Below are 11,819 nucleotides of genomic sequence, written 5' to 3'. Positions count from 1 at the left end.
GATATGTCCATCTTGAGTATATAATAGAGTAAAACCATGTTTAGTAAGCCTTGGGAAGGTTTAAGACTCGTCGGATCATTGGAGTTAAGTTTCGGTGGAAGTTTGGAAAAAAATCACATTCTAGCATACCTTGTGGCACAATATGCGAGCAGCAAAGTGCGCTTCGTGGCCACGCAGTTGCTCAGCAAAGTGTGCCAGCGAAATTTGGTCAACATGCGTTTAGCAAAGCATGCTTTGCGTCTAGAAAAGCTCGCCGCATGTTGTGTCTAGAAAAGCTCGCCGCATGTTGTGTCGGTCCAGAATTTTCCGGACCACTATATATAGAACCAATTCGACCCAAACTCATTATTTTACCATTTTTGGGCATAGAAACCTCTAGAATATTCTCTACACTTCATCCTCAAGAACACAAAGGAAATTGATGATCAACTTCATCAAACCATCATAAATCAAGAGTGTGAAACCCATTAAAGTCATCTAAGCCAAGAAATTCCAAGAGAAGTGAACTAGGGCTTTGGTGCAAGAGGGGTATTACCATTCAAGGCTTATTCCTCCATCATCTAAGGTGAGTTTCATGATCTTTCCATGTTGTTTGAAGTATTGATAGGTTGAAACACTTGGATTGTAGAAGAGTATAGAAAGTCATAAATGTATGAATAGTATCCTTGTTGAGTAGTAGTCAGATGGAATCATGAAAATGGATATCTTGAGATTATAAATACGTTATAAATGATATTTAGAACATGGAATGAGTATTATATGTGAAAGGACACGATAATGAACTTTGGTCATGAACCTTGAGAAATTGGAGTGAAATTGTGAAATGTGGCCAATGTAATCAAATGATACTTATTGTTTATGATATTGTGATTGTTGTTATGAATGTTGGGAGTTGATATGGAATATGGAAGAAGATGTATAAACAAAGGAAATGTTGCCAAATTTTCTCTAGCCTTAGTAAGCACGTCTTTATAAATGTTTAGCTAATGTTGATACGAATCCTCTTGAAGGTAGAACGTGAGCATTAGAGGAGAACGCGCAAACAATCGAATAGTTAAAAGACAAAGGTATGTAAGGCTAGTCCTTCCTTTCTAAGGCATGACTCTATGGTATAAATGTGACGACCCCCTTTGGGGACCCACTACTCAAGGTATTGTCTATGCCAGGGTACTGCCAGTCCGCACAGGGGCTCGCCCCATTATCCCTCTTCACGCTGCAGCGCTACGGGGTATCGAACCCGGAACCTCTGGCTCCTTTACATTCCCCAAAGGGAATCGCCTTTCACCAATTGAGCTGCAGCTTTTTGGCACCTGAATCTCTTGATTCCTTTAGATTTGGCTTAGATTAGTTTATGGACTTGGAGAGAGGGTTTTGGAGAGCCCTAGGATCTATTTTTGGGGAAATAATGAATCCAAAAGAGGTGAAATGAAATATATAAAGCGTAACTTAAAATCCGGTCGGGCAATTCCACGCTCACTTTGACAGACCGTCAAAATTCCTACGGTCCGTCAAAATGCACCATCAAACTGCCCAACCAAGCATGGCTCACTGTGACTGTTTCACAGTGGAGCACCACCATTTGACGGGCCGTCAAATGTTCTATGGTCCGTCAAATGGTCCATCAAAGTGTCCCCATCCGATAAGTTGCTCGTTTCAATTCGTTTGACTTTCAATCCTTATGCAACCTTCTTGGCACTTATGTAACACTTCCTTAACCATCTAAGGGGCCCCATAGCTCCTCCTCAAGTCATTACTAAACAAAGTATAACTCAATTGTTGCGAAATCTCCCCAAGCATGACTCACATACTACTTCGTTCAATGAACTTGATTCCACCGACTCATATGACTTCAAAATGTTATGGTATGCGCTTAAAGTTATCAATTACTCTCCTTAACCTCACAAGGACTTCATGTCCACTTTAGGCTTACGTTAGTCTACTCATAATGCAAACAACTTGAAATTCCGAGACTTAACAAATTGGAACAAATTATTTCTTAAATTTTAAAAATAAATAAATATTCAAATGGTATCTTTGTGTCCAATTTTAGTGCAATGAACCAAAAACCCAATAAAAATAATCCTTGTATTACTAATCCTTACATTACTAATCCCTGCGTTATTAATCCATGTATAACTTGCCTTTGAACCAGACGACCCCTTAGTGTGGCTAACCACAGTCAACTTATGTACTATTTAGGTGTATATCAATCTGTAAGTGGCGGAAAAAGCGTTTCTTGTATAGATTCATATTAAGGTTACGTTCCTGATGTCTTGGACTTACTTAAAAGATAGGAATGAAGTTACAATCAGTTGATATTTCCAAAAAAGGTTCTAGATTTGCCTTGGAGTCCTCTAAGTTAGCCAGAAAGCCGTTACCTTAATTAGTTATACAACATTAGTTCTAGTTATACCAAAACAAAAAGTGAGCAAAATAGATAGGAGAAATAAATACTCCCTCTGTTTCATAATAAGTGGTGCGTTTAGCTTCTGCACATCCTTAAGAAATTGTTCACTCCTAGAAAATTAGGAGTGTTTTACTAACTTATCCCTAATCAAATGCCTAAAAAAAAGTTACTTAATGATTCTTGATTATTAAATAAAGGTAATTTTGAAAGAATAAGATCAATTTCTCCTTGAAATCCTAACCCCCCGTTTGGATGGTGGTTTTGCCGTGGTTCATTAATGTATGGTTTTGTATGAAACTATGTTTTTTTCTATTGTTCTTAAAATTATGTGGTATAGTGTTGTAAACCCGTGGTTCATCCCATGGTTATATAACCATGAAAAGTCTCAATTTTTGTAACCACGGATTTGGTGGCTTTTCCGTGGTTACGTATTTTATTTCCCTATTATACCCCACCCTCTACCATCCATCCCACCTCACCCCCACTCTACCGCTCACACTCATCCCCACCCCACCCCTGCCCCACCCTCCATCATCCACCCCACCCCACCCCTGCCTCACCCTCCACTATCCACCCCACTCCAACCCTCTCCACCCTACACCATCCACCCCACCCACCCCTACCCTACCACTCACCCCCACCCCAGCTACCCCACTCCTCTGTCACCTATCCCCACCACCCCAATCACCACCCACTACCCCTCACCATCGCCCAACCCCACCCCACAACAACCCAGCCCCACCCTACCACCCACCCCTCCACCACCCCCACCCACTACCTACTTATTTTGTTGTTTTATTAATATATATAAATTAATTTCTAATTAAGAGTTAAGGGTATTTTAGTAAACTTACAAGTTATTATACAGTACCATACAGTCAAACCAAACAATACAAATGTTATTAAACCACAACAAACGATACAGTCTATCTAAACATTGTGTTCATTAATACAGTACAATACAATACGACACCATACTGTACCATATCATACTGTACATTAATGAACCACGAGAAACAACCATCCAAACAAAAGATAAACCACCACTTATTTTGAAACAAAATGAAAAGCCTAAATCACTATTTAGAAACCAAAGGAGTAATATTTATTTAGTAATATTTATTCTGTTTCAATTTATGTGACATAGTTTTACTCGACGTTGTGTATAAGCATGGACGGAGAGTATAGCTTACTGTTCAGCCTAACAACTTTGGTCTAAACCCTATATTTATCTTAAGAGAATATACATAATTTATTAATTTAAAACCCAATAACTTAAAAGGACTAAAATTCCACACCCACAAGCTTCAAATTCTTATTCCGCCTTTGATTATTGTAGGAAAACGGAAAAGTTTTGAAACTCGTTGCTAAGCATGTGATAACATTTTGTGTGATTATAAAAACTTCTTATTAAAAGTAAAATACAAAGTCTAAGGTTAAATATTTGTGAATGTAAAAATGTGTCATTCGATCTGAAAACGGATTAATAAGAAAATCACATCACATAAAATAGAACATATAGAGTATATAGACAGAAGAGAGAGAAAGATAAATACATAATTACCTATTTTTAGAGGGGTTTTAATTTAAAGATTTAGATGAAAATTAATGAGTGGTATCTTAAGTATTGCCGTGGAATATTTTTTGACATGACGTTGTTTAATTTGCTTTAATGAAAATTCTGCAAATTACTAGTACCTAGATTCACAAAAGGACTAGGAAGCAGCAAAATAAGGAAGAAGTTGCGTGCAAACTGGTATCTCCAATATTTATAGGTACCCTTTAGCCCTAAAAGAAACTGACTAGCACTGGCAAGTATCCGATAGCAGCAAACAGAAAAACCTTTGTACTTGGTGTCCAGGTGCGTGTTTGATTCTTGTTTTTCCCTAACAATTCATGTGTAATTTTTTTTTTCAAAACTCTTAAAAAATGGTAAAACTAACCATACTTTCTCCAGTTTTCCCCTTGTATTTTTCAACCAGTCAGATGATCACGACTTTTAAATTATTTTAATGTTAATTGTCTGTCTTTGTGTTTAATATTGCTAAATGTGTTTTTTTTCAAAGGTGGTGCATTCTTTTTCATGTGGAATTGCTCTAGTGATTTATCCTTTTTAAAAGGGGACTTAATTGTAGAATGTGGTGGGGAAGCTTTAATTTGTTTTCAATATAGAGATTGCGTGAATTTATTTAGTTAGAATTGCTTTCTATTTAAAAAAAATTGTCATCGTAAGGGATTATAGGATGTCTTTTTTGTTTTATCTAAATAAATAAAAAAAGTAATAAAACATTATGATGACCTTAAGGGGATTATAGAATGTTCTGAAAACGAGCTTACGTTGATAGAAATATCAGAAGTTACTTTTGTAAACAATTCTGCATTCAGGGGCCGGTGCTATGTTAGTGGCAGTGGCACGATGTCAGTAATTGAAAAAAATGAATAAATTAATAGAGATCACTACAACATAAGTGGTGTAATTTTTTATATTATACCCAACATTTTTATCTTGCTTATTATCTATGCATACATATTTAGAAAAAGATTGGATGAAGCGTATCACGTGACACCGCTTGGTACAAGAAGTGGTAAGAAATATACAGTTGTGATCTTCTGTGTTGCATTTTATATGCTCTCTTTATAAAAAGGGGACAACTTTGTTATCCATGAACTATGATCACAGTTTTTTAAGTTCGCCTCGTTCAATCACAACTATATATGAATTGGACAGGATCTGAATCCGTCATATTTATTGAGCCACACTATATATAGCTTTAACAAATCGTTCTCTCAATGGGAAAAAAAAAATGTAGGCTGAAATTCTTCTTCCTACTTGAATCAAATCATTCAGTTTCTTGGGACGCTCAGTGCTGCATCCTCAACGTACACTAGAAGCAAAGATGGTAAGTGCTTTAATGCATTCGCTGTTTATACAATACCTTTTCGTTTAGGTTGCTTCGATCATAGAGGTTGATACTTGATACCCATGCTTAAGATTGAGAGACACCTTCTATTAATTTTCAGCTAGAAGGCGGACGTTTTTGGGTGAAAGCTTCTTTGGTATGCACATAGTAGAAGTCATTTTACTTAGAATATGTTTTGGTAGTCACAAACATGAAAAAAATTCTTTCACTTGAAATTCGAATATTTGATCGATCAAGTATCTTCGGGCTTTATTAGCTGAGATGCTCAATCCAATAGTTGTGAGCAGTGATTCTGTAATACTTTAAAATACCATTTTCCTTTGAATTTTACATGATTAACCTTTCTATTCCAAACATCAATATAACGCAGAGCTCTATGGTTCCACCTCAGAATCAGCAATGTTCTTTTACTAGCTAACACACTGAAGCTTTAGGTTTTGATTCAACTTGTTATTTTATGGTATTTTTAGTCATATACTGTAACTATATATTGTAAGATTTCTTATTTTCACTGAAACTTGATTTCTCCTTTTTCCATCCCTTTTCTCCCTTTATAAATCTGTATGTTGTATGTGCAGGCTACTCTGCAGATTGCATACCATACACAGGAACGTCAGTGTTGGCTTCTAAAGTTGTAAGTTTTTGAGATTTCTCCTTCCAGCTCCCGTCCTACAGCCGGAGGGAAGACAAGAATATTGATTTAAACTCTATTTGCTCCACAGTTTGTATTAGAGCTAATGGTCAAAAACACACCTGATGCGCGGGGGCGATTTTAGGTATTAAAATTGGGGCACGTGAACACATGGTCTCTCCATAAAATTAGATATTTTATGTATATGTTTTTTTAAATTAGTATAATACTATCTGTTGGAACTCATACTACAAAAAGGTTAAATGGTGCACTTGGTTGAAGGTTGAGTTATTTACCTAGAAGACTAGGGATCAAGTCCCACTTAATAAATTTTTTCCTTCTTTTTTTTAGTGGTGAACTCGTGTTTCAGAAATTCTAGATTCGCCTCTGCCTGATGGTGATAGTTCAGGTAGGAAAATGGAACAATAGATAGTTGGGGTGTGAAATTCGCGAAAAAGTGATAGTGAAGGTGTGTTTTTGACCATTATCTCTTTGTATTATTTTGCTGTCTTGAACTAATAATTATTGTTGGTGAATATATCGATAAATTACAATAAATTACAGTTGAAAACCAAAATGAAAAATAAAGAACAAAGTACATAAATATTCTTCAGGCTGAGACGCGGATATCTCGCTCTCTTTAAGGAGATTCAAGCCCGCTACGGCATAATCTTTACCGGTCCAACAGTACAACTCTGACTTGTCCCCTCCAGGATATAACAGTCCGTCAACGTCGTGTGACTCAAATAACTCCGGACTAGTTGAAGAGTCCAAAGTTCCACCATAAGAACACCTTCCTTCAACCTAAAAAATACTCTCTTTTATTTTCACTTTTTCAAGAACTCTCCAATATTTTTCATCTATCTCAAGGTTAGGATGACTAACTATTTATAGTTAACAAAATCATCCTTGAATTGAATAGGATAAGAGTGGGGTAGTAATGTGCGTATAATGGGAGAATATAATTATGGCTTAGAGGTTACATAAGTTACAATACATAAAGGGGAAGAATGTGGGTAAGTTAATGTGATAATGGGGAAAGAAGTTTCAAGACAAACAATGTCCACATTCAGCCAAGTACTGAAGGTGGGAAATGGAGCATTTCATACACTTTCAATATGACATTAAAGTGCCACAAATTCCATGTCATTTATAATATTAAAATGCTCCAAAAAGAACAACAATTATCTTAGATCTTAGGGTGTGCAATTGTCTAGTATACTGCATATCAAGATTTTGACCTCATGAGCACTGTAGTCTTACTGTTTGGTAAACTAGTGTTGCATGACTTAATTCCTTGTGGTGTCGAATTCCACAGATGACGTGATGTCCTCATAGTTCAGAAAGAATAATGAATCCTTTGTTTCATCAGAAAGAAATTGAAGGCAGACTGACTTTCATATGCTTTAATTTGCTTAGGCCCCTTGGTCCCTTGACTGTTGCAAAAGACTGGGATGAGAAACATTTCGATGTTGCTTTCTGTTTTTATTACTTACCCTTTGAAAAAAAAAAAAAACTGGGATGAGAAACGAGGAGCTGCACCGGATAGGACTATTGAAAATAAACCTGCACCAGCCTGAAAAGTAGATGGCGTTACACTGAACTAAAGCAACGCTAAAAAATGCCAGAGCTTTAAGAGAAAACGAGCAGTCTGTTCAACAACTTCAGTTTGGAAGATTAGAAGTTACAATTGCTCTCGATGACTAATTAGTTCTCATCCGTACAGAGAATGAACAAACTGGCTTTTTTACTACTTCCATGCTTCTGTGTTTTTGAATGGAAGTAGAAATTAAAAGGTTAATTTTATGAATTTAGTTAGTGCAGCACATATGTATTAGAAGAGGGTGGAATCTTACTAACGATCCTTCCTCTTTCAGGTCCTTTCTGGGACGACCATTTATCTTGGCATATCAAAGGTGCATAGCGTTGAAGAAGGCTATGAAATCTAAGCTTGCCCGTGCTGGTAGTCAGACGGCAAGTGCAGAGACTATGTACATTCAGAAGACAAAAGTGCAGGAAGCCACTGTCGAAAGGTAAAGCATAAACCATTAACCATGACTATCCCAGATCTCCCAAATGCTATATATGAACTGAGACTATAGTTTAAGGATTTTCCAAGTAACAATTTATGTTTAGGAAAGCAAAATAAGCTCGAATTGTCGCGTGACTTTTTGCAGTAGGACAATTGGAAACTGGAATTGTTTAAAATGTTTTTTGAGGTTCACTAAACCTGAAGATTTTGGAGAAGACACTATAGAATCGATTACCGAATTCGAAGTACCGAAGCGCAGGAAATGGCCTATCTTCAGCAAAAAGCATACTGAGGTAAATTTTATAAACACTATAATTACGCTTATTTTTTCCAATTTTCAGTTTCAAAGCCCTTAAAAATTTGGCAGGAGGATAAAGTTTTGAGCTAAAAGTGCCTTTTCCATGTAACATTATGAAAAGAATTTTGGCAGGTTCGTAAATAAACTTTTAAGAGTTTTATTTAAGAATATGGAGTCATTCACTTTTTTGCTAGGTCCATGGACAAAAAAAAGTGAAGAAAGAACTTTTAAGGAGAGATTTCATAATGGAGGAGCTTGAAGCAGAAATCACATCCTCGCGATTTGAGGTAAACTATAAATTATGATTACGCATCTTTCGCCACTTTTCTATTCATGGAACATTTTCAGAGCTTTTGAAAATTTCGCAAAGCTTGTACTTGGAGGATAAAGGTTTTAACTAAAAGTGCCTAACCACTTAAAATTAAGAAAGGAATTTCAGCAGGTTCCTAAATCAAATTCCAGTTGTTAATGTATTTAAAGTGTATGGAGTGATTCACTTTTTTGCTAGGCTCGTGGTCAAAAAGAAGTTCCAAGGAAAGATTTCAATATGGAGGAGTTTGAAGCAGAAATGACATCCTTGGGATATGGGGGGCTTAACGAGCAATTCAAAGATGCCATTTTGAAACTAGTTGTTCCTCGTAGCTTACCTCGGGCTTTATCAAGAGAGTAAGCATTTTTATCAAATTATATTTAAACTTGACTAGCTTACTATCAAATGTTTGATGGTTGTTTTAATGAAGGATTAGGCTCCAACCTATAAAAGGCTTGATCATTCACGGACCACCTGGAACAGGAAAAACACTGGTTGCAAGACGCTTATCGGAAATTCTCAATGCAAAATTAAAGGTTGTAATTTTAAGGATGGTCCTTTATTTTGTTTTTTCTTTACTTTCTTCTATACTTCTTTTATTTTTTTTCTAGGTTGTGAGAGGGCCGGAGATCATAGGCACTCTCGTAGGATCAGGTGAAAAGAATCTGAGAGATGTTTTTGCTCCATCGATTAAAGATTTTGAGCTAATGGGTAAGAATATGATGACCCCCGTGTCTAGTTTTTCCTCCTCCTTGCTTTTCTCGTTTTTCCTCCTCCTTGCTTTTCTCTAACTTTGAAAAGTTAGATGTTGGGTTCTACAATAGGAAATTATTTCCGTACTTCTTTAATTGTTTTTGTTTCTAGCTAATGTAAATTGTATGATCCAACTATCGTTTGTTCAAGTGCATCTGTGTCTCCCAACTAGGCAAATAGGTGGCAGTTGTAGAGCTAATATCTCAGCAGTCTTTAAAGTGATGTTAGAGAATATAGGTAAGATAATTTATTTATTTTTGATAAGGTAAGGTAAAATCCATCCCTAACATATCTGGTTTTGATTATTTCCTTCCAAAGTGACCCCATTTTCATTGAATCTCCACAACCATTTAAACAACAAACTATAGGTATGAAATGAAATGAAGAGGCTGCATGGGTCGCCAAGTATCACACTGAAAATACATTTTTCCTGTTATTAATTTTTACTGTCTCTCAATGTAAGATATATAATGCTTATGCTGTTCCTTAGATAGTAGATATGTTTGGTTATTTGATGATATGATTTGCTTCATTAGGTGAAGAAAGTCCTGTTCATGTAATAATTTTTGAAGAAATTGATGCCATTGCAGGGGTAAGCATTTCCTAGTTGCTTTGCTTGATTTATTTTTTTTATTTTTTTTGGGTGTGTGCGCGCTTATTTTTAGTGTTTAACTCAAAGTTTTGCTATTGACATCAGAAAAGAGGAGCAAACTCGGCAACTGATAGGATAGTGAGCCAACTGTCAACATTGGTCTGCTTCAAAACCCTCTATGCCTTTCACCTCCCCCGATTGTGTGAACTACTTTTGCTTCCTAAGTTATTTATATATGACTATCTAATGGTGGTTTGACGAAACTAGGTTGATGGCGTTCGTAGACAAACGAATCTGTTGCTTGTGGGGACAACTAGTAGGATTGAATTGATTGATGATGGCTTGTTGAGGTACTCATTTCTCCAGCGATCTCTCTTAATTAGGTTAATTTGCTATTCATATTTTATTCCGAACAGTCTGAACTCTAAAGTGGAAAGTAAAATAGCTTTGGTCAATTTACCTAGCCTATATATATATATATATATATATATATATATATATATATATATATATATTCAAATATATTTTCAGTTGACATATCTTGGCGCGATTGTAGACCAGGGCGATTTGAATTGCGCTTGCGAATAGATCTACCAGATGAAGATGAACGCTTGAAGATTCTGCAAATCAACTCAAAAAGGATGCAGAGAAGGGTCTTTTTCGATACTGACATAGACCTTTCAGCCGTAGGTTAGTTCCATAAGATGTATCATTATTTTTGTGTCCTAAGATTTGGGAACTATGAATATTTTAAGTCTAGATACTGAATTAACTTTTGATGTAGCTTCTGCAACACAAGGATTTACTAGAGTCGATCTCGAGGGTCTGTTACAGACAGCATTTGAAAACGCATTGTTTCGTGGTTTTCAAGGACGTATGTTCAAGATAGAGGGTATTCAAATTAAGAAGGTGGACATTCAAATGGCCCTTCAAAATTTTGGTAAAGAGTCTTTAGTAAAGACCTTTGAATAGGTAAATCATCCTCTGTATGTGTATATGGTAGACATAAATTGGTTTTTCTGCGCATAAGACACTGCAGGAGGTCCTGGATTACTTTTTCAAGATGATTTTGTTTTAGAATCTGCAATATTAGCTACTCTTCGAGTTTGGGCAGGGGCGGAGCTAGCATAGGACTCGCGGGTTCGGCCGAATCCAGTAACTTTGGTCTAAATCCTATATATGTCTTGATAAAATTATTGAGTATCTGTAAATTGTTAATTTAGAACCCAATAACTTAAACGAATTAGAAACAAGCTTCGAATCCTAACTCCGCTTCTTAGTTTGGGTCATGCGAGCAGCACAACAATATTATATGATAAGTAAGTCCGTGAGAAATGTATAATTTAAAATGTTTGTTTAATGTGATTTTGTCCTCTTCTTACTGATTAATCAAAGACATCCAATAGCATTCCTATTTTTCAAATTGATACTTTACTATCATAAGACTCTTCTAAAATGAGTTCTGTCTGCTCAATATGTTTATTTGCAAAAGAAGTGCTATGGGCTGAAAGTAGTCATCCACTAAAGTTGGAGTCCATGCAGTACTCTTATACTGTTTTTAGCTTACATTTCTTTTGGATTTCAAGTTTTAAGTTTCTATACTCCACGACTTCATTATGTTTTAAATTTAGATGACCCCCCCCCCCCCCCCCTTTTTTTTTTTTTTTTTTGCACTGCTACTCAGATTCCGTGCGCTGCCCATGATGCATATTGTTATTCATCTTCTTTACATTAGTGATTTCTCTGGTTTCACTTGGTAAGGTTTACTATTTTACTGCAAAACAAGTTATATTTTGCTGTCATCCTTCATCTATTATCTATCATGATATCATATATATATTCTATGTTCAAACTCAATCAAATCTTTTATAGCTC

The 11,819-nt window shown here is 36.0% G+C and overlaps 1 protein-coding gene across 3 annotated transcripts; it reads left to right on the top strand.

Moving 5' to 3' along the window:
- Window positions 1-3,857: 3,857 nt before the first annotated feature.
- Window positions 3,858-11,292, top strand: LOC132623086 (vesicle-fusing ATPase-like). 3 transcript variants are annotated; one of them, XM_060337806.1, is made up of 14 exons: window positions 3,858-4,268; window positions 5,218-5,307; window positions 5,907-5,962; window positions 7,837-7,992; window positions 8,137-8,284; window positions 8,484-8,576; window positions 8,798-8,955; window positions 9,036-9,135; window positions 9,211-9,310; window positions 9,889-9,944; window positions 10,050-10,103; window positions 10,212-10,294; window positions 10,501-10,634; window positions 10,729-11,292. In XM_060337806.1, exons 2-14 carry the CDS (start codon window positions 5,305-5,307, stop codon window positions 10,914-10,916), a joined length of 1,329 nt encoding a protein of 442 aa, XP_060193789.1. In that variant the 5' UTR covers window positions 3,858-4,268; window positions 5,218-5,304; the 3' UTR covers window positions 10,917-11,292. The 3 variants fall into 3 exon arrangements, with proteins under 3 accessions (XP_060193789.1, XP_060193781.1, XP_060193773.1); XM_060337798.1 differs by having other exon boundaries at window positions 3,867-4,268; window positions 5,256-5,307; window positions 9,030-9,135; window positions 10,729-11,290; XM_060337790.1 differs by having other exon boundaries at window positions 3,870-4,268; window positions 9,030-9,135; window positions 10,729-11,289.
- Window positions 11,293-11,819: the final 527 nt, after the last annotated feature.

Source organism: Lycium barbarum, chromosome 2 (assembly GCF_019175385.1).
Source record: "Lycium barbarum isolate Lr01 chromosome 2, ASM1917538v2, whole genome shotgun sequence".
Lineage (NCBI taxonomy): Eukaryota > Viridiplantae > Streptophyta > Magnoliopsida > Solanales > Solanaceae > Lycium > Lycium barbarum.
This window is presented reverse-complemented; position numbering and strand designations above follow the sequence as displayed.

Bases quoted from the DNA above. Each gene is read 5' to 3' on its own strand.
- LOC132623086 (XM_060337798.1), top strand. The intron at 10,295-10,500 runs GTACTCATTTCT...GCGCGATTGTAG, and splicing joins ATTGATGATGGCTTGTTGAG to ACCAGGGCGATTTGAATTGC. The intron at 10,635-10,728 runs GTTAGTTCCATA...CTTTTGATGTAG, and splicing joins CATAGACCTTTCAGCCGTAG to CTTCTGCAACACAAGGATTT.